This window comes from Anabrus simplex, chromosome 9, assembly GCF_040414725.1.
Source record: "Anabrus simplex isolate iqAnaSimp1 chromosome 9, ASM4041472v1, whole genome shotgun sequence".
Taxonomy (NCBI): Eukaryota; Metazoa; Arthropoda; class Insecta; order Orthoptera; family Tettigoniidae; genus Anabrus; species Anabrus simplex.
Genome location: NC_090273.1, coordinates 17768311 through 17792408, shown reverse-complemented (window position 1 = coordinate 17792408; position 24098 = coordinate 17768311). Strand labels below are relative to the sequence as shown.

General features: G+C 40.5%; 1 protein-coding gene across 1 annotated transcript in view; it reads left to right on the top strand.

Annotated features, from left to right (window-relative positions):
* LOC136881165 (uncharacterized) overlaps window positions 1-24098 on the top strand; it is a 128140-nt gene that overhangs the window by 31922 nt on the left and 72120 nt on the right. Inside the window, exons 6-8 of the mRNA XM_068229243.1 lie at window positions 4005-4273; window positions 15739-15891; window positions 21897-22066. Of these exons, the coding sequence (XP_068085344.1) occupies window positions 4005-4273; window positions 15739-15891; window positions 21897-22066 (592 nt within the window). The remainder of the gene's footprint in view (window positions 1-4004; window positions 4274-15738; window positions 15892-21896; window positions 22067-24098) is intronic.

Below are 24098 nucleotides of genomic sequence, written 5' to 3'. Positions count from 1 at the left end.
GAGTCGGGTCCACTTGGTTTGTTATTCCTGAGACTTGTTATAACCTCCGCCACTTCTTCCTCCGTAAAAGGTTCGACGTTCGTGACATCACTTGCCATTTCCAGATCAGGGCGAGTTTCTCTTGCTTGAACTACTTTGCGTAGATGTTCCTCCCATGCATCTGTTGAAATGCTTCTAGGAAATGTTGGTTGCCGTACATTTAGCGGCTTATATGGGTTCTGTTCTGCTTCGCGTATCAGTTCACATGGTTCTCTTTCTTTGCTTCCCTCACTAGGTGTTTATAGATTCTTCTTAGTTCTGCATACTTCATGTAGTTCACTCCTTGCTATATGTAAAGCGTTCAGAGCCGTACGCTGAGCTTCATTGAACCAAGGCTATAGGAAGGACCGGCGTTGCCACACTTTTATTACCTGCTGTATACCAGCTGCTCCACTGTTAAGGTGTCCTCGCGGAATGTGCTCAGATATTTGTTCTTTCAACTCAGGGATCATTTTCCCCTTTAATAGTTGTCACCTTAACCTCCCGGTGATCGGTGCTTCTTGTTGCGCTTTCTTGCACAGTTTGATTCTTGTTACGACCGGTAAATGCTTTCTGTCTACCGTGTTTCGTATCTTTTGAGTCACTGACTTGATGTTTTTGATATTTGTAAAAACTAAATTGATTGTGCTTGATCCATTATGACATATGTATATTTTCTTTTCTTTCTGATTTATTAAAGAGAAGCCCTCTTCCTCCATATATTCCAAGACGCCTGCAGTTTTTGAAGATTGTGTGTCTATTCGACAGTTCATATCACCTGCAACGATAACGGTACTATTTTCGTTGATTTTGCAGAGTGCAGATCCAAGTTCATCTATTATCTCCCTGGCAGTGTATTCAGGTTGGAAATAGACAGCGATTATCCAACACATTTGAGTCTGGACTAGTAATAAATTTCTTGTTTTGTGAGCTGTCCTAAATGGAGCTAAACTCTTATCCAAGTAGCACGCTATGCCTCCTCTTGGTCTTCCTAATTGTCCCTGTTCTGCAAAAACATTTAGTGAATATCGGTCTCTCAGGTTGTATTCCGTCTATAGAAACGTATCTGTCATAATTATAACATGGTATTGCAAGAACATTTAATCTGAAATTGTTGTCGCCAAGCTCGATAGTCCTTCCACATTCCATAAGAGTACATTCAATTCTTGTAGTGATTCTGCATTAGATAGCACTGAACATTCAGTTGTGTTTGGCCCGAAAACGAAATCATCTAACGATGACTCGTTCAGGCCAGAAGTCAGATCGTTCGATATCTGCTTTGGAACTCCTCGCACTCTATGTTTCCCTATATTCCGTTCTTTTTGATCTATTATTTGATGAGTTCCTTGCTGGTGTTGTCTCTTAATCTTCCTATATACACCCATGCCATTTTTTCTGCTGCTTGCAGTCCGCCTGTATTTTGCTTTGTCCCAATGATATCATATCTTCCATAGGTATTCGTTTTCTCTCTTACTTGATGGAAGTGTTGTTCTCTTCTGTATCTTCTCGATGACACCTGGGTCCCTGTTACGTCGGTTGTTTCCGTTTCTTCAATAGAGTCTTCCATAAAGACGTCTCTTGGTTCTTCCTTCCTTGATATGTCTGGCTCTGCAATCTTACGAACTGCATCACCCGACGGCCCATGTGTTGCGACTTTCTCTACTGTCTTTCGAGTAGCGTCCTCTGACGATTGTCCTTGCCTTCCCGTTCTCCTTTCTAATTCTGTTAAGCCTGTATTTGTCATCATTCGTGCTGTTTCAGCTGGTGGTGGACTTGAAGCTACTTTTGTGTGTTCCCATGTGTTAGCTGTCGGCCTTGTTTTACGTTCCAGTACATTCTCTACTGTTTATTCAATGGCTTTGGTAATGTCTTTGGCCAGAAATGTCATTATGGCTTCAAGTTTCTTTGTTAGCTGGTTTAAGATGCTATTTTCCCTATTTGGTTCTGAAATTTCTGGTTTGCATGTATCACAGATCCATATAAGTCTACGTTTGGCGCGTTTCATGATTTCAAACTCGCCACTAGTGAGTTTTGCACATTCCTTGTGATACCATGTGGCGCAAACCCCTTCACACTGTACTGCAGCGCAATCTGTAACAAATACTTTGTTGCAGTAGCCACACTTTTCTTCGTTGTTTGTAGATGAAGTTAAGGAATGGTTATTATTATGAGTAGCAGGCATGTCTTCTCTACTTTAGTTCTCTGTTTCTTCACTAGATGTAGTATCTATGGATTGGTTTGGCCTACACTCTTCCCATCACTGCGAGTATGTACGGTCTATGGATATGTTACCACTGCTTTTGTTCTTAACCTCACTTGATCGAGCCGATTCTTTAAAATATAAGCTGTTACTTATCCTTGAAATTAATGAAATACGTTGGATTATTTCGATCTTAATCTGAGAGTTCACTTATAACATTTTGATCACTACTTTAAAACTACGCAAATTCACTAATGCACAAATGCCATGTAAGTCCTTAATGTAAGTCTTTATTTCTTATGCTGCCACTCAACTCCGATAGATGGGGTTACCGCTGCGTACCGACTATAACAGCCTGACTGAATATTGGCGCGAAATATCTGGGGAGTTAGAAAACTTTCTTATTTAGCATGCCATTCCTCTGGTTCATACATTTCCTGATACTGCCGGTACGTAACACACTAGTTCATCATAGTATTCCAGCTGTTCGATCCCTACTCTGACGCGCTGTTTTGAATGAGCAGTGTGCACATGTAAGGCAGAGGCTCACTTAGTAGTAGCTAGAATTAGAATTTAGGCCTATTCCAAATTATAGCACCACAATTCACTAAATAACTGAAAATTCAACTCTGAAAAGAGCCGTTTCTTAAGAAAAGCTCCTTCATCTTCATTTTTATTAAATTTTACATTCATTTCATTCCAAATTAGCAGTGAAGAGGGGGTTTCTCCTCTGCCTTGGAGGAAAAATTTTCCTCCAAGTCAGATAGATTTTTCCGCCGCCAGTGTAGTGAATTGAGATTTTCCGACTCATCGGGTACTCCTAGAAAACAGATTAGTAAAAGTGCATAGTTTTTGCTCTCCACTATTTGACACCCCCTGCCGAATAAAGACGAAGAGTGCTCACGGATCATAGCTGTCTGCCGCTTGGTCATTCCAGCTCTGGAACTTTGGACTATTAGATCAGCAGCGTAGAACTGTTCGTTAAAAGTGAGAAAATGTGTGGTTTTTCATTTAATCGAGTATTTCATATGAAAGCATTGCTTTTAATCGCGCCATTCCTACTGACGTCATTGTAATTACCTATGTTCATTTCAGTTGGTAAAACCACTAAGACAGTTTTTCTGAGTATGTAAAAAGCCAGGTAGGGAGGTGGAGAGAGAGAGTGCCTGCCATTATAATGAAAACTCCCCAACCTGATTGTGACTGATAGTAGGGAAGTGGGCCCACCTTTACAATGAATATTCCCTAACCCAGTCTTCATAAGAGAAAAGATGCTTGGTGACTTCCCAGTTGCGTTTTTAGGGTAACGTTAAGAGCTATGCAATTTAATACAATCTTGCTCACAACGTGTAGACTACCTAACCTAGAATTCTGTATACAGTGTAGAATTCCGGAGCGAATCACGGGTAAATCAGAGTTTTATATATTTTGCTGGCATATTATTGCTATAAGTACTGTGTAAAAATTAGAAGAAAAATTCGTCTCACTCCCACTCCAAAAACTGTATGGCAAGTACAGTATTTATTTCACTCAATTTTTGAAGTTTTAACTATTAATGAACCATGTAAGTATGGAACCTAACACAGATATGACATTTTTAGCAAGAAAAATGAGATACTGGTTTGTGCGACTATCGCCTGTAACGACAGTTAATTGACGATCCCTTCATTATGACCTGTTTCGACTGTACTTGTATTTGTTGTTTAGTGTAAATTATTTATACACTGCTTGTGATTATAATAAGTGCTCGAAATTGCTGACCCTATGATTAACTTGTTGTTGGTAGATCAGGCTGATGGTGTCCAACTCCGAGTGGGACGTGGAGAAAGTCACTGACGGCAGGAATGTCAAGTACTACTCTTGCTGTCCTGAGCCTTACATTGACGTCACGTACAACGTGACACTTCGGCGACGATCCCCAGCCTACAGCGCCATCGTCATCACTCCTGCCACAGGTATGACAGCCTACCAGGCTCCGGGACCACTATCTCACTGTTCTCACGTAGGCATCCTACCCCTAGACCGCGTGGCTGGCAAACTGGAGGTGGGGAGAGGGTGAAACCCGATGTCGGCCCATTAAGCACGGTGTGAGACCGTATGGCCATCTGGTGGGCTGACGTAATAATAATAATAATAATAATAATAATAATAATAATAATAATAATAATAATAATAATAATAATAATAATCTTATGGCCTCAGCTACCGTGTGCAGACATTTCGATTTGACGCCATCTTGTCTGCTCGTCAATTTCGACGTTCCGTTTTACTCTAGGCCCACTAGATGGCAGACAGAGTACACCGGATCTCTCTTGGGCGTCTCTGGCTGAGATTTAATTAATTTCGTCGGGTAAATACAAAATGTATCACCAGAGATCTTTTACATGCCGACATCGTACGACATGGAGTGTCGAGTGGACTCTTTTCCGCCCTTCAAAAATCCGACTACCTCTGCCGGGTTTGAACCCGCTATCTTGGGATCCGGAGGCCGACACTCTACCACAGATCCACAGAGGCAGCTTATAAATGGAGATGGAGCGTTGTAATGAATACAAACAGGTATAACAATGAAAATAAACATGAATTAATTAGGCCCTTCAACGTAGCATGGGAAATCAAAACTTAGTACCGTTCTCTTTCTTTCTTTCTTTCTTTCTTTCTTTCTTTCTTTCTTTCTTTCTTTCTTAATTCCTTTACTCTCTAGGGTTGGTTTTTTCCCTCGGACTCAGCGAAGGATCCCACCTTTTCCATTTCAGGGGCAGCGTCCTGGAGCTTGAGACTTTGGGTCGACGATACAACTGGAGGGGAGGACCAGTATCTTGCCCAGGCGGCCTCACCTGCTATGCTGAACAGGGGTCTTGTGGGGGAATGGGAAAATTTGAAGGGATAGGCAAGGAAGGCGGAAGGAAGTGACCGTGACCTTAAGCTAGGTACCATCCCGGCATTGTCCGACTCGTTGGCTGAATGGTCAGCGTACTGGCCTTCTGTTCAGAGGGTCCCGGGTTCGATTCCCGGCCGGGTCGGGGATTTAAACCTTAATTGGTTAATTCCAATGGCCCGGGGGCTGGGTGTTTGTGCTATCCCCAACATCCCTGCAACTCACACACCACACATAACACTATCCTCCACCACAATAACACGCAGTTACCTACACATGGCAGATGCCGCCCACCCTCATCGGAGGGTCTGCCTTACAAGGGCTGCAATCGGCTAGTAATAGCCACACGAAATTATATATATTATATCCCGGCATTTGCTTGGAGGAGAAGTAGAAAATCACTTCAAGGATGACTGAGGTGGGAATCGAACCCCCTTCTACTCATTTGACCTCCCGAGGCTAAGTGGACCCCGTTCCAGCCCTCGTACCACTTTTCAAATTTCGTGGCAGAGCCGGAAATCGAACGCGGGCTTCCGAGGGAGGCAATAAATACACTAACCACTACACCACAGAGGCGGACAACATAGTACCTAATAAACTGATACTCCAGAGCTGGGGAGTGTGGTACAGTGAGATGACAGTGTCACTGCCTTCGTGATATACAGGCCGTACTGTAGCGCTGATAACGTCACGCTTTGTGTGGGACTTGAAGGCGATACCCATCCGCTCCGCTTGAATAACACACTCGTTTAAATTAGTTAACACCTTATAAAACAAAAACAAAAAGCTTATAAACCATAAATATTTGTTAGTTCTGACATACGTAGCGTGCTATTTCTCGCATATATCCGTTCGTTTCCGTGAGTACAGACTAACACTTTGAGACATATTCTTGCGATTTCTATCCATTTTCTAGTCAATTGGAACATTCACATCATACACACAGATAGAAAACAAGCAACCAATTACCAATACAATAAATTACGCTGGACCTTAGCGTAATAAACTTGATTCTGTATCCTGAATTCTGTCGGTCTTGGTCTATCTGTCTGCGAGCAGCCTATCTGGTTGACATCCCCCGTCTCCTCGGGTAAGCACTCTTGAATTGCGTTCCTGCTAAAATTTCTGTAATGTTACGATTTGCTTTTCATACAGGAGTCTGCCCTAACCTCGCCTAGATTCACCAAATTAGTTACTTATGACGCCTTAGTTTTTCAGCTGAGCTTACCTGTTCGTTTCCGAGGCATTCCCATTTCTTCATCATCATCATCATCATCTGTTTACCCTCCAGGTTCGGTTTTTCCCTCGGACTTAGCGAGGGATCCCACCTCTACCGCCTCAAGGGCAGTGTCCTGGAGCTTCAGACTCTTGGTCGGGGGATACAACTGGGGAGTATGACCAGTACTTCGCCCAGGCGACCTCACCTGCTATGCTGAACAGGGGCCTAGTGGAGGGATGGGAAGATTGGAAGGGATAGGCAAGGAAGAGGGAAGGAAGCGGCCGTGGCCTTAAGTTAGGTACCATCCCGGCATTCGCCTGGAGGAGAAGTGGGAAACCACGGAAAACCACTTCCAGGATGGCTGAGGTGGGAATCGAACCCACCTCTACTCAGTTGACCTCCCGAGGCTGAGTGGACCCCGTTCCAGCCCTCGTACCACTTTTCAAATTTCGTGGCAGAGCCGGGAATCGAACCCGGACCTCCGGGGGTGGCAGCTAATCACGCTAACCACTACACCACAGAGGCGGACCATTCCCATTTCTTGTTTCACTAAAATATGTAGATTGTAGTTTTGTATCACTTGAGGTACGCTAGATTTTGGATAACCTGTTTCACATCACTGTAAATTGCGTTGTACAACTGCATTGGTAACTAAATGTATAGTTGATTTGAAACTTGAATTTACACTGCTACGAAATAAGCGATGTATATCACTGAACTTATAGCTCGTAACTTGGAAGTGTATTTGTCAAATTATTTTGTAAATAATATTTTTCAAATCCAAGGATCACGGCGAATTATTCTCGGAATCCGCTATCTAAGCCATGTCCATGCCTTTGGTAGGTTCCCAGCCTTTTCACCTTCCCGGTTTATTGTTCACTAGTTGGCCCTACTGATATTTACGTACATGTTTAGTTGGAGTTTCGCGTAATGCCAACTAGCGTTTTTCCGAGTGTGTAGTGTTCTCTTATATTGTGTACTGTGGTCTTACCTTCCCCTTTTAACTGTGTTTGTGCCTTGTTTGGTGTTACCACTGTAGTAGAGGTAACACAATATACTACAAATGTAAATTATTTCTGTACCACCAATTCAGTACCTACAGGAGAGAATACGATTAAGCTAAGCTCCAACAATAACAAAACATTTACTGTCACTGTCATGAAATTCAATTATTGTTTAAAAAATTGTAGATTTTAAACAGCAAATAATGCCTATGCAATTATTTTCACATTCAATTTGCATAGAATAACCCTGTTCCATTGCCTATGATACGAAATTTGATGGGAAAAATCTCATCAGTGTTATTTCACAATATATTTCTACGTAAAATGGTAAAATGCACAAATTGGACTTGAATTTTCAGATACCCCGAATTAAAATAAGCCGTAAGTCTGATTACATAAAAATATATCTAATGTTACCCATGTTTTGATATAATAAGAAATTTTAACTGACCAACTGGACGAGACATTTTATTTCCCTCAGGATTTCGTCTTTAGGAAAGTGGTTGATATACACAACTGTGTGGTGATTAACTATTAATTTCTCACTAGGAATAGCCTTCTTCGATAGCCTAACTTGTCCTTCATGAAAAGGAAACACAACTACTGGAGTGTACTCTCCTCGTTTATAATTTGGCTTTGCAGCCAGGCACACAGCAACTCTTATCATGGCGATTTCTCTCACTGATAACCTTAATTCAATTCATTGTGTTCATACACATCGTGATTGATAATAAAACGTTGAATGCACTAACTCAATTCATGTTGCACTATGAAGATAAAATTACAAAAATAAACTACAAAATTAAAAGACTGCAGAGCGATATTCTTAACCTATAGCCTCACATGAATATACTCTCACACTAAGTTATCTTCACTAATTGAGGACTTTCCACTTAATAATGCAGTCGACAACGACTCAGTCTGATATATATCTGAGTAAACATGCGGCTAACGTTAAAAATTTCAATAAAGCAGCGAAGAATTCGCATGTAACTCAACTAACTCACGTGTTAAACGATCAGCTGATTGCTTTCCCGCGCTTGCTATCGGCAGTGACGTAGCTCTGTGCAGTAGTGAAACACCAACTCCTACGACTTTTTCTGTGTTGAAAACATTTATCAGAGGTCTGCATACTACGAACATTTTTAAATTAAGAAATTTCCTGAATTGTGCCGAATGTTGAAGGTTTCAAATGGGATACCTTTATCAAACTAAAAGAACGAATTTCGAAAATGACTTCCAGTCTAAATGCAGTTCCTGAAAAACAGCCTAAATTCGCTTGTTTCTTTTTTTAATTGAAATCGTAGCCAAATGAATTTGTTTACATATTCTTACTGTAATGTGTTCCTTGGTTCAAAACCCTCAGGCTTTTTTTTTTTTTTTGTGAAAAATGTCCACACAGTGTAATTATAAGAGTTTAAGTGAAACTCACATCAGCGCTCATAGTGGTAGAAAAAGGCAAACTGCTAATCTAATCGATCGGATAATCTAAAAGACGTAGCTCTTATCCCCAGGATGTTTTCAACACTGATCTCTGTGGGAAGACTTATGGATTCTCATCACTGGTCATCATTTAGGGCTCTCATCCAGGCCCCGCGGTGTAGAAGCAGCGTGCCTGGGTTTCCAGTCCAGGTCAGGTCAGGTCAGGGAATTTACCTGGTTCTGAATGCGGATTCGAGGTCCACTCAGTCTAAGTGATAACAATTCAGGAGCTATTTGACGGTGAGATAGCGGCCCCGGTCTAGAAAGCTAAGAGGATTCATCCTGCTGACCACAGGACACCTCGTAATCTGCAGGCCTTCGGGCTGAGCAGCCGTCACTTGGTAGGTCATGGCCTTTCGGGGCTGTTACGCCATGCGGTTTGGTTTTTTGGTTGTTGTATGAAGGGAAACTACAATATCTTCACATTGTGCCTCTCGTATTTCGTCTGTTGAATGAATTTAAACCTCAGTATTTATCCTCAAAGTTTAATTTACTCTCCTCCTCTCATGAACATAACACACGCTCATCATATTACCACTCCTTTCAAGTGACTGGTGCAAGACTACGAAATTTCCTTCCAGCCAGTGTTAGGAATTGCAGATCTTTAGCCTCTATTAAACGGTCTTGCCGAGATGACCTATTAAATGGGTAACCAGCTTGTGTGAATGACAATATGAATGGAAGAATGAATGTGGTTACGATTTTTTATTTTATTTCATTATTCTGTTTTCTGAAATTTATTTTTGATGTTATGTGATTAAGTGTAAGAGAGGGCCATGAGCTTTAACTTCGCCAGAAATGAAGGCATTACATAAATAAATTACATAATTAAAGTGTTATCTAATGTGCTTAAATGTTGGTAAGCATTAAATAAGCTCATTTTATTATGCTTTTCGCTATCAAGAGTTTGTGTATTTGAGAGATCACACATGTCCAGTAACTTTCAATCCACATCACCCCTTCTTTTAGAAAAATTATTTTAAAAGATCAGAATTATTACAAAAGATCTGATAAATAGTTGATAACCGGGCGAGTTGGCCGTGCAGTTAGGGGCGCGCAGCTGTGAGCTCGCATCCGGGAGAAAGTGGGTTCGAACCCCACTGTCGGCAGCCATGAATATGGTTTTCCGTGGTTTCCCATTTTCACGCAAGGCAAATTCTGGGGCTGTACCTTAATTAAGGCCACGGCCGCTTCCTCCCCATTCCTAGGCCTTTCATTTCCCATCGTCGCCATAAGACTTATCTGTGTCGCTGCGACGTAAAGCAAATAGAAAAAAAAATTGATATAAATTTAGACACAAATTCCAAACATTAGAAGCTGTATGCAGTTTTAGCCCACTTTTCTCAAAACTAGTAGTAGTGGGCATGTGTGCTTTCTCAAATAACCGATTCAATTATCCCGCACTTGCATAACACGCATATACAAATATTATGCAAGATACAGTACTGTACTCGGAAATGAGACAGTTGACAATAAACAACACACGATAATGGGCTTGCTATGACGATATCGAGGTTGTCAATCAAACACACAATTTCAAGAAATGGCATGCAGAGAGAGCAAAGTGGGGAAATGAAGTATGTAGTAACATATCCCATATGTCACTTAGAGTAGTCTGATGAGCCTCCACTGCCCTCAGAAACGATGAATATCTCCGGAATTCCTTTACTTTCCTAGGCTTCCTGAATAACTCCCTTCACGTGCCCACCTCTCAACTGTCACAAATTCACTTAGAGCTCACCGCGTTATCTCTACTTCCCTTAAATTGTAAGTTCTATTGTTACTGGACACGAAACAGGAGGGGTTCGAGGCCTGCCGTCAAACGTAGTTCAAACTCATGCTCAAGTTGTGGCGAAAAATATACATTTAAACACCCACAGCAATACATTAACTCAAAATACCGTAAATACGAAAACTACGACGCTAACTTACAGAAAAAGAATCAATAATGAAGATCCTCTAAGAGTGAATAAAATGTAAACAAGATGAGAACTGCTAAAACAAAACCTTACTGCAATTACTCAACAACCTTACTGAAATGTATAACGGTAAACACTGCACTATTTACTACATATCACGAAGGAATTTAAGTATATTTTGGTAACGAAATATTTGAACAAAATCATACCGAAGCGTTAACCTCAATGAAAGTTGAGGTGCCAGAAGCGTTACACACACAAACAAAGCCACTTATTCTAAGCAGGAAACATAATCAGAAACCGGGGTTAAAAGTCAGGTTGTGAGTTTCACAAGTAGGAAAATTCCTCTCAGTTTTAATTACTGCGTTGATGGGATGAAAGTTCCTTTTGGGGATCATTGTAAATACCTAGGTGTCAATATAAGGAAAGATCTTCATTGGGGTAATCACATAAATATGATTGTAAATAAAGGGTACAGATCTCTGCACATGGTTATGAGTCTATTTACTAGTTGTAGTAAGGATGTAAAGGAGAGGGCATATAAGTCTCTGGTAAAACCCCAACTAGACTATGGTTCCAGTGTATGGGACCCTCACCAGGATTACTTGATTCAGGAAGTGGAAAAAAATCCAAAGAAAAGCAGCTCGATTTGTTCTGGGCGGTTTCCGACTAAAGAGTAGCGTTACAAAAATGTTGCAAAGTTTGGGCTGGGAAGACTTGGGAGTAAGGAGACGAGCTGCTGGACTAAGTGGTATGTTCCGAGCTGTCAGTGGAGAGAAGGCGTGGGAGGACATGAGTAGACGAATAAATTTGAATGGTGTCTTTAAAAGTAGGAAAGATCACAGTATGAAGGTAAAGTTGGAATTCAAGAGGACAAATTGGGGCAAATATTCGTTTATAGGAAGGGGAGTTAGGGATTGGAATATCTTACCAAGGGAGATGTTCAATACATTTTACAATTTCTTTGCAATCATTTAGGAAAAGGCTAGAAATACAACAAATAGGGAATCTGCCGCCTGGGCGACGGCCCTAAATGCAGATCAGTAGTGATTGATTGGTGTCGTCTGAGTCAATAAGATTGCATCTATTTTTTAACATGGCGTCAAACGCCAAGTAAAATCAGATCTGGACAGATTATACAGTCTGTACGCCTAAAACTACATTACTTGTGTCGGCCTGTCGGCAGTAAATCTCGAACAGAGAAATAAAGTATCTCGATACTCGATCGAGTGTTGGTAGCTTCTGAATAGACACATTCTACCAACCTCTGTTCATTAACAGACAAACTATACGTATTTTATAAATGGACGATGGTTAAAACGGTCTCACTAATACACATAATAACGATTCTTGGTTCTCAGAGTTGAACAAAACTCAATGAACCTTCACATGCGTAACGGAATATGGGACATATCGGCGTCTCGACAAATTTTTTCGGGACACCATTTTGAAAAAACAGGACGATCCCGAATTTTACGGGATATAAGTATTTAAATAAAGTTTTCTTTTACCTGGAAATACTAAGGTTTTCAGGCCTTCTCTTCCATCTAACCATGCACAGAAATATGTGCATTACATTACAATAATTAAATCAAATTTAAATTATTATTATTATTATTATTATTAATAATATATAACCTGGTGAAAATAACATAACACCCTTCTTCTCAGTAGCACTTTAGCAACACGGACTCACTTCCTCAGAGCCAGGGCCGGATTAAAGGGGAGGGGGGGGGGCTAAAGGGGCTGCGCGTGCCAAGGGGGTCCGACCCTTGGCCGAACCTAAAAGTGTATAAAAAGGCCTGCTGCTCCACCTCCGTGCATGTATATGAATATTGACGCTCGCAAAATATCGAATACGCACTCTTCCTTCCTTTTTATCAGCTGTCCGCGTTAGTATTTCATCACTGCTAGAATCAATTACCGTCCGGAGACACGAATCCTCGCTACTTACGCACTGTAATTATTGTAAAGGTTATTGTTGACGAAAATTTAAATCTGGCAGCTTGCGAGTACGGGCAGAGGGGGGGGGGAGATCTAGGAAGTGAGCGGGAGGAGACAGGAGAAGCACAGGAGAATGCGCATGCTATACTATATCTTTGCACCAGGAAGAGAACTTCCAGTTCACCTCTGATTATTGAACCATTCGTAAGTTACACCTGTAATGTTCTTGTAAAATGGATAGAAAATATCCTAGTGGTGCCAGAAAACGTAAGTTCTGTTTTGTATGTCGGTTTGATAGTGATGATGAGACAAATGTAAAATATGGTTTGGCATTATGAAATATTAACACGAAAAATAGAGAAAAATTGAACTCTACTTCAACACTTCCGTATTCATCAATTTAAGTGGAAGTAGGTCTATAACGACTTCAGTATGCTAGTCTTGCTTGATGTTACGAAGAAGGGGCCCCGCTTTTTTGAATAGCCCTGTGCCCCCAAACACCTTAATCCGGCACTGCTCAGAGCACCTCTGACGTGTACTTCATTATAAAAAATAATGCCTACTGAAAGAAGACGCAGCTTTTTGCCAGCTCCTTGTAGTGTTAAGTCCAGTGATGTATTTATTTCTCTCAGTGTAGGTGTTCCATGGTACTGAAATACTATAAAATTATTGTGATATACTGTATTTCATTTGGTAGTGTATCGTAGTATTAAATGTAGACAAAACTTACTTCAGAAAGGCTTATTTTGAAAATAATTGTGTAAATTTGTTCTAAATGGTTTAAGGACAAATCTATTTTAGTCAATCAAATCAAATCGATCATCAGTGTTCTGCATTTAGGGCGGTCTCCCAGGCGGCAGATTCCCTATCAATTGTTTACCTTTTATTTACATTTATTTATAATTGCTTCCCTACTTAAATATTTTCAACGAACTCGGAAATTTATCGAACATTTCCCTTCATAGTTTATTCCAGTCCCTTACCCCTCGTTCTATAAATGAATATTTTCCCCAATCTGTCCTCTTGAATTCCAACGTTATCTTCATATTACGAATTTCCTGCTTTTAACAGTTCCACTCAAGTTTATTTTTCTCTAGGGTCGATAGATAGATAGATAGATAGATAGATAGATAGATAGATAGATAGATAGATAGATAGATAAGAAATGGGTGAGCCCTGTCTTCGCAGAGCTCCACACGTAGGTCTATGAAGACCCTTTGTGCCCCTCTACGGTCGATGCATAACTTCGCGGGTTGGCAACAATGCGGCGTGGAGGGATTGCTTATCGTTATTCCGTTGTTTTAACTGAGTTTGGAGCTTGTGTGTTGTGAAACACAGGTTTTCTTGATTATGAACGTATTATTTGTGTATATTTCAGACAAGCTGATATGGAATGTCAAGGTGAGAAAAGTGAGCATTTCCTTCACATTTTACTCTTTGAGTTTAACCGACGATCCAGTGCAGCAGGAGCTGCGAGGACAATTTGTGAAGTGGACGGGAATGAAGCAATTGCTGAAAGAACAGCACAACAATGGTTTTCCCGCTTTTGAGCAGGACGGTTTGACCTGTCTGATGGTCCACGTTCTGGAAGACCTTCAGATTTTGACGAAAATCGCTTGAATGAGCTGCTTCTTGAGAATCATCGTCAAGCGACGCGGGAAATGGCGCAAGTTTTTGAATGTGATCAGTCGACTATTGTATGCCATTTGCGTTCGATGTGTAAGGTACAGAAATTGGGTATATGGGTACCCAGTCATGTGCTAAGTGCCAGTAACAAAAATCAACGAGTAAACATATGTTCATCATTGCTTGCCCGACACCGGTTGGTTTGTGATAGGCACGAAGCATTCCTTTCGAACAGTGTCACCGGTGACGAGAAATCGTGCCTGTATGTCAACATGAAGAAGAGGAAAGAGTGGCTCAGCCCATCCACAGAAAATCATGTTGTGTGTTTGGTGGAACAAAGATGGCATTCTTCACCATGAAAATCTTCCGAAAAACGTAACGATTACCTCTGCTGTGTATAGTGACCAGGTAAGATGGCTTGCCGTTGCTATTGGCAACAAAATACAAGGACAACACGCAGTCTTATTGCTCCATGATAACGCTCGTCCGCATAGGGGGCAATTGACCGAAGGTGTGATTGATAAACTTGGCTGGGAACCTCTTCATCATCCTCAGTATTGCCCTGACCTTGCCCCCTCAAATTTCCATCCTTTCCGCTCTCTCTCTCTAACCACGTTCAGGGACAAGTGTTTCCTGACGAAGCTTTTTTCGACCAATGGCTAACATATTTCTTGCAGCCGAAAGCAAAACAGTTCTATAGGCGAGGCATTCAACTGCTACCTGAACGTTGGCAGAAGGTCATAGAGACTGAAGGTGAATACATCACTGAGTGATTGTAATTGTGAGGTACAGTGCGTGACAGTGACAGTAAAATAAAATAAAATAAAATATAAGAACCTCACGAACTTATGCATTTACCCGATACTTATGTCATTCCACGCCAACTCCCACTGACAGCTCGAAACATACCACATAGTCGAGCATCTCGTCTCCTTACTCACAAGTCTTCCCAGCCCAAATTTCGCAACATTTCAGTAACACTACTCCTTTGTCGGATATCACCCAGAACAAATGGTGCTGCTTTCTTTTGAAATTTTTCTTGTTCTCGCATGAAATAGTCCTGGTGAGGATTCCATACACTAGAGCCATACTCTAACTGCGGTCTTACCTGAGACTTTTACGCCGTCTCCTTTACATCCTTACTACAACCCCTAAATACCTTCATAACCATGCAGCCTTTCTTAACAACATCTGTAATATGATTACCCCAATGAAGATCATTTCTTATCTTAACACCGAGGTACTTACATTGTTTCCCATGAGATACTATCACCCCCATCAACACAATAATTTAAATTATGTATTAAAATGTGTAATTTAAATTGTGATTTTTTAATATTTTGTTAAAATAAATCTCATATTTTATCAAATTTTCTTCAAATTGTGCCTGCCACTATTGATGAGTATTCCGATGGACCGAAGCTAAAATGTTACTTTTGTCATTGCAGTGATCGTGCTGATGACTCTGTCAGTCTTTTGGCTGCCTCCTCAAGCCGGAGAGAAACTCATGGTGAGCGCCTGCACTGCCATCATCATCTGTATCTTCCTGCTTTTCTTCTCTCAGAAGTTGCCAGCCATGGCGGGACACACCCCGCTTGTTGGTGAGTAACATTTACAACTACACGATACTAACACAGCCGAGTAACGAGTCCTTGTGGAAGCTGTGTGAGCTATTTATTATCATTCTATCTCAACAAGTGACGCATCAAACCACGGACTCTTCTCAACTTCTCCGAACATAATAAATACTAGGGAACAGATCAAGTTCGTCATAATGTATACATTTTACCAGCTGCTGTTATGAAAGAGGTAAGATTTGACTGATCCTGGTGCTCTTTTGGTGAAATGCAAGCATAAAAAAAATTCAAAATCCCCTTAAGAGCGTGAATAATATAATATGGAGCCGTATTCCAGAAACATATTTGTCTACATTAAAACTCTTCACTTTGGGGAATGGTCTATCTTCTTAAATATTTGACATATAGTGAAATGTAAACCTTTGATGAAACTGAGTATTTAACCTGGGGGGAACGCTGTGAGAGCATTTCAGGAGACTGATATGTAAAGACTAAGAGTTGTTACACAAAGGGCTGAAGGGAAGTTGGTGAAGACTGCTAGGAGCAAGAGAAGGATCCAAATTATTGGTGGGGACGGAGCGGATTAGTTGTGTCGTCATCACCCGGTTGTACCGAGTGAATGTACTGTAGCGGCACGTTTAAACGCGTTATTGTATGTCAATGTAAAGGCATTTCACCCGTCTATCCAATGCCCTTTTCTCACAACATAACTGTTTTTCTGAATACAACACTGTTGTTTCCTGCTGGAGAAGCCGACCTGCTCATTTCATCTTTGTGATGCCTCTTCATATAATCCCACAAATTTGATACGCCACCACCCGTCCCGTAAACGTGGCCGCAAAATTTGCATTCTTCTGATTTTTATCATCAGTAATTTCAAATAACTGCCGTACATCAGACGGTTTTCGTGGAGTTTGCGGTACAAATTTCTGTAAACATTTATTTAAATTCCTTTTCATCTTCTAAAAACATGAATACCATCAAAAATGGGATTAAATATCAAACTAATACCACAGTTATTATGTAGTATACTTAGCATTATCTACAAAACACAATAAGCGGAGAGAAAAATGTAGACGGAAATTTGTTAAGCACAGATTGAATACAGGCACAGTACTCTTACAAGGAGAGGCCACGACGTTCGGATCACGGTTGTGGTACTAACATTCTTGCTCTTCGTTCTCGATGTCGCTTTTCTCCCAGCTGACTTTTGTTATTTGTAAGCTGCTTTTAAAATATTCCATGTGATTCTTTGTGACTATGGTGGGTTTACACGTGCATAGATTCACTGGCTCCAGTACTGGCACGCCACAACAAGTTTATACGCATGTCTCGCCAGTGCCATTTTGAAGTGGGTTTAGCCAGTAAAGGTTATTAGAACATTTAATTTATTCATGACGCTTGCCGAATAGTTACAACACTGTTAGTTAAGAACATGATAAACGATCTCGATAAACAAAAACGTCGTAAAAGTCGCGTGTGGGGGAGAAAGTGGATTGCACCAAGGGATGATGCAGGTGCATCTGAACGACTTTTAACTGAACTTTCACCAGAAGATCATTTACGAATGACAAAGTTCTTTTTGTTATTGGAACGTGTGTCAGAATACCTCAATGAGAGACGCTTTACCGCTAAAACTGAAGCTAGAATTTACGCTGAGATAGCATCAGGAGATCCTTTTGCATCTTTACAGTATTTGTATCAAGTTCCAAAATGCACAATTCGAGCATCCCTGTTCTTATATACTCTGCAGTTCACGTCCCACAGACAAGGATATTGTTCATATGCTTAAAGGAATTTTATATTTCTTTATGAATTCCACTTTGCATTTATTATTAATTGAATTCTGGTCCCATGACACAACACTTCACACAAAAGCAACTTCAGCGTATATTAATCTCTTCTTGTTTATACGTTGGCAAGGAATCTCTTATGGCGATAAGTCATCACTGGCGCAAGGGAAGTTGGAACGCTACCAACTTTTCAGGATTGAAGTTGCGCGCACAAACCTGTTTTACTTGCACGCCATAACCTACTGGCGTATGCACGTGTAAACTTGGCATACGGTATTATCTGCGCACCTTTTATCGATAGATTTGTGTACGGGTTTGAGGAGTAAGGAGGGAGCAATTCCGGTTCCAGTAGTACTGCCAACTGAATGGAAATGAAATCTGAATTGAATCGATAAGATGATCGATCGATATGAATTTTGCTAAACCTTTGTTATCTTAAGCCAACAACTATGTCACCCACACATTATAAAACATTTCTCGATGCGAATCTTATTCCTAGAGTGAATTCTATTGTTTGGCTTTGCTGTGTAAATAACAACAGTACTAGTACGTAAAGTGTACGCCAGATGTCGTACAGCGATGCATAAGCGATTCATAGTTTGTGTTTCAAAGGTTGCCAGTACGAACCTCGAAGATTGCCGAGGTCGACCAATTCAGCACTAGGGCGTAAATCTATCCAGAAAAGGTGCGCAGACAATACTTACATAGGCAAAATCTCCCTATATATTTGCTACTTCCAGAACTTCCTTCACATACTTCGACTTTCACACTACCATTTCTCGATCGCCCTTCTCCTACATACTTTTCAGCATTATCATCATTATCACAAACACTGTTGCCATAAGACTTACTTGCGCCGGTGCGACGTAAAGCAAAAAAATAAGAAGAAGAGCATTGTCATATTCACGCTGTTATGTTCAGGTTTTCCCCGTGGTCTTCACATTTTAATAATTTGCAGTGAAGAAGAAACCACTTAAACTACAGAATTTTCTAAACAACTTCTCTGCTGACGAGCTAAGGAAGTGATCATGCAGAGATTAGTCAGAAGATCTGTTGATCCTGACCTCATTCTGGCGTTTAGTTTTGCAGATATTACTTCCACTGCCTTCGCGATGTACAGGCCGCACTTAAGCTCGGATGACGTCACGCAAAGAGGTGAACAGTTTCCTCCGTCCGACCCGCGCAATGCAAGCACACGATACGACTGTGCCTTATAGTTAATAAATATTCTCAAATGTTGTATTAATAGAACAAGTAAGATAATTAACACTTGTAATTATTTGATATCGCATAAGTTAGATCTCTGTAATTTTAGGAGTAGATTTAAAATGTGATCAAAATGGTCAAATCATAACGATTGTATTACTCTTCCATGTACCCAATAAATCATAATTATTGTGCATTAATAAAAATATATATAACAAGAAAAAAATCAAAAGCAGAACTCACCATCAGCTCGGGAAAATGTGTGAAACATACCCCTGCATTCTTCGTAATATAGTTATATTTTCCATTGGAATTTTCGTACCGTGCGGCAGCTGTGAGCTTGCATCCGGGAGATAGTGGGTTCGAATCCCACCGTCGGCAGCCCTGGAGAGGGTTTTCCGTGGTTTCCTATTTTCACACCAGGCAAATGCTGGGGCTGTACCTTAATTAAGGCCACGACCGCTTCCTTCCCACTCCTAGGCCTTTCCTATCCCACCGTCGCCATAAGACCTATCTGTGTCGGTACGACGTAAAGCAAATAGAAAAAAAAATCGTCTTCCACAAATTTTTCTTGCATTCATTCGAAGGAAATGAGAATATTGGTGTATAGTTACTTGTGTAGTTTGATATTCGTTGTGATGCGCACAACTTTTTGGCATTCTGGCAATTTATTTAAATTCGCAACAAATTTTATTTCTACAAAAATGTATTATACGGTAATAATTCAATTAATAAATCCCGGGAGACGCATTACGCCCCTTTAATTTGCAATACTCACCACATGGAAATGACATACCTAACCTAAACTATGAGTTCTGATTATCTCAATAAGAACTGTTTATGTAAATCCTGATCTGATAAATATAGAGAACAATACTTAAAAATTAAGGTCTGTCTTTCAACAGCCACAATTATCAAAGAATGCTCTCGATCGCTATGTATTACATTCACAACTACAATCAAATACAGTAGAGACAATACGCGACACTTACGGATTTAGCCTTGTTAAAATGGGAGACAATTCGACGGTAGCGCTCCCAGTGACTTGACCTGAAAAGTAGCGCTAAATTCAAATATCAATGGAAATGCATATACGAAAATGGATAAATAAATTGCGTCTAGAAAGAAAGTGTTATTGAGATATTAACTTGGAAGTTGCTAAAGCAATTCTGGATAAATGACTGAAGAATTATTTAAAAGGTTATTATTCAAAGACTGAAATTAGACATATAAACAAGATGTGAAATGGACTGCTGTGAAATGCCTTGATCTTTCATTTATGCATTACTTTTTTTACTTTAGCATTCCTGCCTGAACTTTTACGGTTAGATTTTTCTCTTTTCTCATTTAAAAGTATTGTATCATCATATTTAAACAATTGTCAACAACAATATCGGCACATTCCTTACACACATGATTCAATGGATTTACATTTAAGAGCTGGACAATTTTTCTTTTAACTTGAAGCCTACTAACAGAAACAAAATCTGTAAATTTAGCCTCAAAAACATTCAAACTTTCCCTATAAGCAATACTTGCCATAATGCCATTACATGAGGGTAAAGCAAATTTGGATCATATTGTTTCAACAAAGTATGTACATTTCTTAAATCACCCATATTTTCTTCAGTGCTTGACAACGCATTACGGCATTCCAAATGGGGTAACTTGTAACACAATTAGCCACACCCATATGCATATGTATTTTCCTGAATTAAATCAAACCCACAGATCACACCTACAACAACACATAGGTATTGAAGGTTAACTGCTGCACTATACAATAAAATATGCGTATTATATTTTAAGCTCGTTAAAATATGGGTCGAGCAGGTCAGAAGATTATGAAGTACTATAAAAATCTCTTTGTCACTGGAAGAATATATATGCAAACACAATATTACTTACATTTTTTTGTCACGAGGGAAACGGAAGAAAGATCGCGCATTCTTCTCTACTTCATAGTTACTGCAGCCAAACACAGCACATACCTTTCCCCTCATGCTGAGAGGAGATATCAAGGAATGACACTCGCTACTATTTAATTATGTCAACTCACTTAAAACGCATAAATAACACCAAAAAATTCACACACAAATACACGTGCTCTTATGACAATCAGTAGTTCTCAGGTCTATCCGCTAGAGAGAGCTCGGTAATAGCTGTCCGTCGATATCTCGCTGAGTGTCGCGTATTGTCTCTACCGTATTTGATACGATTCATAACATTCCTTCAGCCGCCCTAATCGATCAGCTGACGGGCTTGGCGCGCTTTCTACAGTACAGCCTGTACATTACGAAGGTGGTGTTACTTCCTTGTGTCCCATATGTGGCAACATGGTGGAAGCATGTAGCTGTCATAAGAGGCAAGTTGTTATCTCATTGGCCACGACAACCGTGATCATACGCGTGATTGGCCTCGCCGTCAACAATGGTGGAATATCAAAAGCTTGCCGCATGCTAACATTCTGAGTGGATCCTCCTCAGCTATTTAACTGTACTCCTACAACAGGTCGTAAGAACCAAGAAGCCGAACACACGTTTCAAACATCGCTGCCCTTGGCTCACGACCTGTTTTGACTTGAAATAGGAATATGTTTCGGCGTTTTCCAAATTTTTGAACATTTCCCTCACTAAACAACTTCAAAGTGAAACCCCTGAAAGAGACCATTTATTAAGGAGGGAAGTTCATCCCCCATCCTAAAATAGCTATGCGACTCCAAATTTGCATTCTTTCTTCAGCGAAAAGGGGGTTTCTTCACTGACGAGAGGCAAATACCGCCTTTCAAACAGATCGTTTTCCCCCGCCAGGGCAGAACCAGAGACTTTTTCGACTCAACGGCATTTCTCGGAAACAGATGAGTAAAGGGACATAGTTTTCGCCCTGGGACTCTCAGGTACTCGCTCTGAACGATAATAGCAATCAATACGAAGGAAGCGAGCAGACAGTTAATTCATTCTCGCCAAATCGGTTAGGTTCTTTGTTCCGTATATCGAAGTAAAGTAAGTTATGTTTCTTTGACTTTTGCAGTGTTGTTCTACAGTACCAGCCTGTACCTGGTGTGTATCTCCATGCTGGTGTCTGTCATCGTGCTCAATCTCTCCAGGAACAGACATGGAGCTCCTCTGCCGTGGATTGTGAAGAACGTTCTCACCGGCTGGCTGGGCCATGCGCTAGGACTGGGACACATCATAGCGCAGGTGAGTGCAGTGACGTATTCAACAATCAACCGTAAGAGGACATTGACGTGTCATTTCATCTGTGAAAGATTTTTTTAGTTTCTGTTCATTTAGGTACCGTACAATATTTTGCAGTGTTAAGAATAGAAATTTACAAATATCTGAGATGTGAAGTCGACTCCAGTCAGCCAACAACAGAGGTAGACATGGAGAAGCGAGCCATCTATGAACCAACTATCAGCTACTTCAAAAAATCGTACATCTCCTGTATAAGGGGTGTAGGACTTTTCATCGGAGCAAGAGGAACCATACCAAAATTCTTAGTTGAGTTTTTCAAAAGTGTGAACACTCCCAAGAATCTGTATTGCGATTTCTTGGTCATTAAAGACTCCGCCCAAATAGTTAGAAATCACCTCCGTAATAGGCCTACTGCTATGGGCGCCCGCAAGGAGAGGGGGGGGGGCGGGCGCCCCCCTTCCTGGAATTCTAAAAAGGTTGATGTTCAATTGTTTAATATCATACCAGATTATTATTTCATAAACTGAACTTACTAACTGCCATCTACCATCTGTTATAACCGGAAATTTCTGTAAACAATTTAATGTTGCTGACGTTATAATGGTTTATATATTCAAGAAAAATTTTAATGTCCCCCCCCCCCCCCCCCGGTAACGATCGTGCGGGCGCCCATGCGGCTACTGCATCCGAGAAGGATTAACTCCAGAAAACTCTTCATGCTTAAGCATGCATTCAGTATTTAAGTGTTATGGTATACTTTGTCAGATTTAGGCAGCCTATCATTGGAGGACAAATGTACTGTATTTCCAGAGTTCGTTTGCGTTACGTCAACATTGACAACCAGCACTTTCGCAGACAAACATCATCAACAGTATTGCTAAGAAACGTGTGACTATCGACATAGGAAGCACCAATTCACGTAAATGTTAATTCTATAAAAGTAACCCGTAACTTACGACAGAAATAAAACGAAGTTTAACTGCAGCTTTTGTTTAACCGGGGTTAGAAAATGATAATCGACAGCATTAAATTAAGCCTTTCAGCGTTATCCTAAGTTCTTTATCATAATATTATGAATACTTTCCAATCAATCAATCAATCAATCAATCAATCATTCAATCAATCAATCAATCAATCAATCAATCAATCTCGGAACATTCCGTTTGGTCGAGCAGCTCTTCTCCTTAGTCGCAAATCTTCGCAGCTCGAAGATTGTAGCATTTTTTGTAACAGTACTCGTTTGTCGGAAATCACTCACGAGGGTCACCCTTGACCTCAAACGCTCTGAACCACATGAAAACATGTTTATTATTATTATTATTATTATTATTATTATTATTATTATTATTATTATTATTATTCTTATTATTATTATTATTATTATTTATTTACAAGTTGCTTTACGTCGCACCGACACAGATAGGTCTTATGGCGAAGATGGGACAGGAAGGGGCTAGGAGTGGGAAAGAAGTCGCTGTGGCCTTAATTAGGGTACAGCCCCAGCATTTGCCAGGTGTGAAAATGGGAAACCACGGAAAACCATCTTCAGGGCGGCCGACAGTGGGGTTCGAACGAAAACATGTTTAAGAATATAGATCATCATCTTGGTCTGTGGCTATTCCATGCAAAACGCAACAGTTGCGTGCTAGCGCCCTTAGACGGTGGCATATTGTAGCTGCACTAGAGCTGAGGAAAATCAAGACCAACCACAATACCTCAGACCTTCCGACGTATCGAAACTGAAGCAATTGGAGTGCTAGCTTGTGCTTGTTTTGATTAGTGTAATTCGTGTTGTTACAAAATATCTACGGAAATTGGAATATTATTAATCGAAAATTATTCTTATGTATAACATTAAAAATGCTATAGAGCCTTTTTAAGTTCCGTAAGAAGCTGTTTGTTCTTAAAAATAGTAGGTATTCGAACAATTCCGGAGGTTAATGAAATGGCGTATGGCTTTTTTTAGTGCCGGGAGTGTCCGAGGACAAGTTCGGCTCGCCAGGTGCAGGTCTTTTGATTTTACGCCCCTTCATAA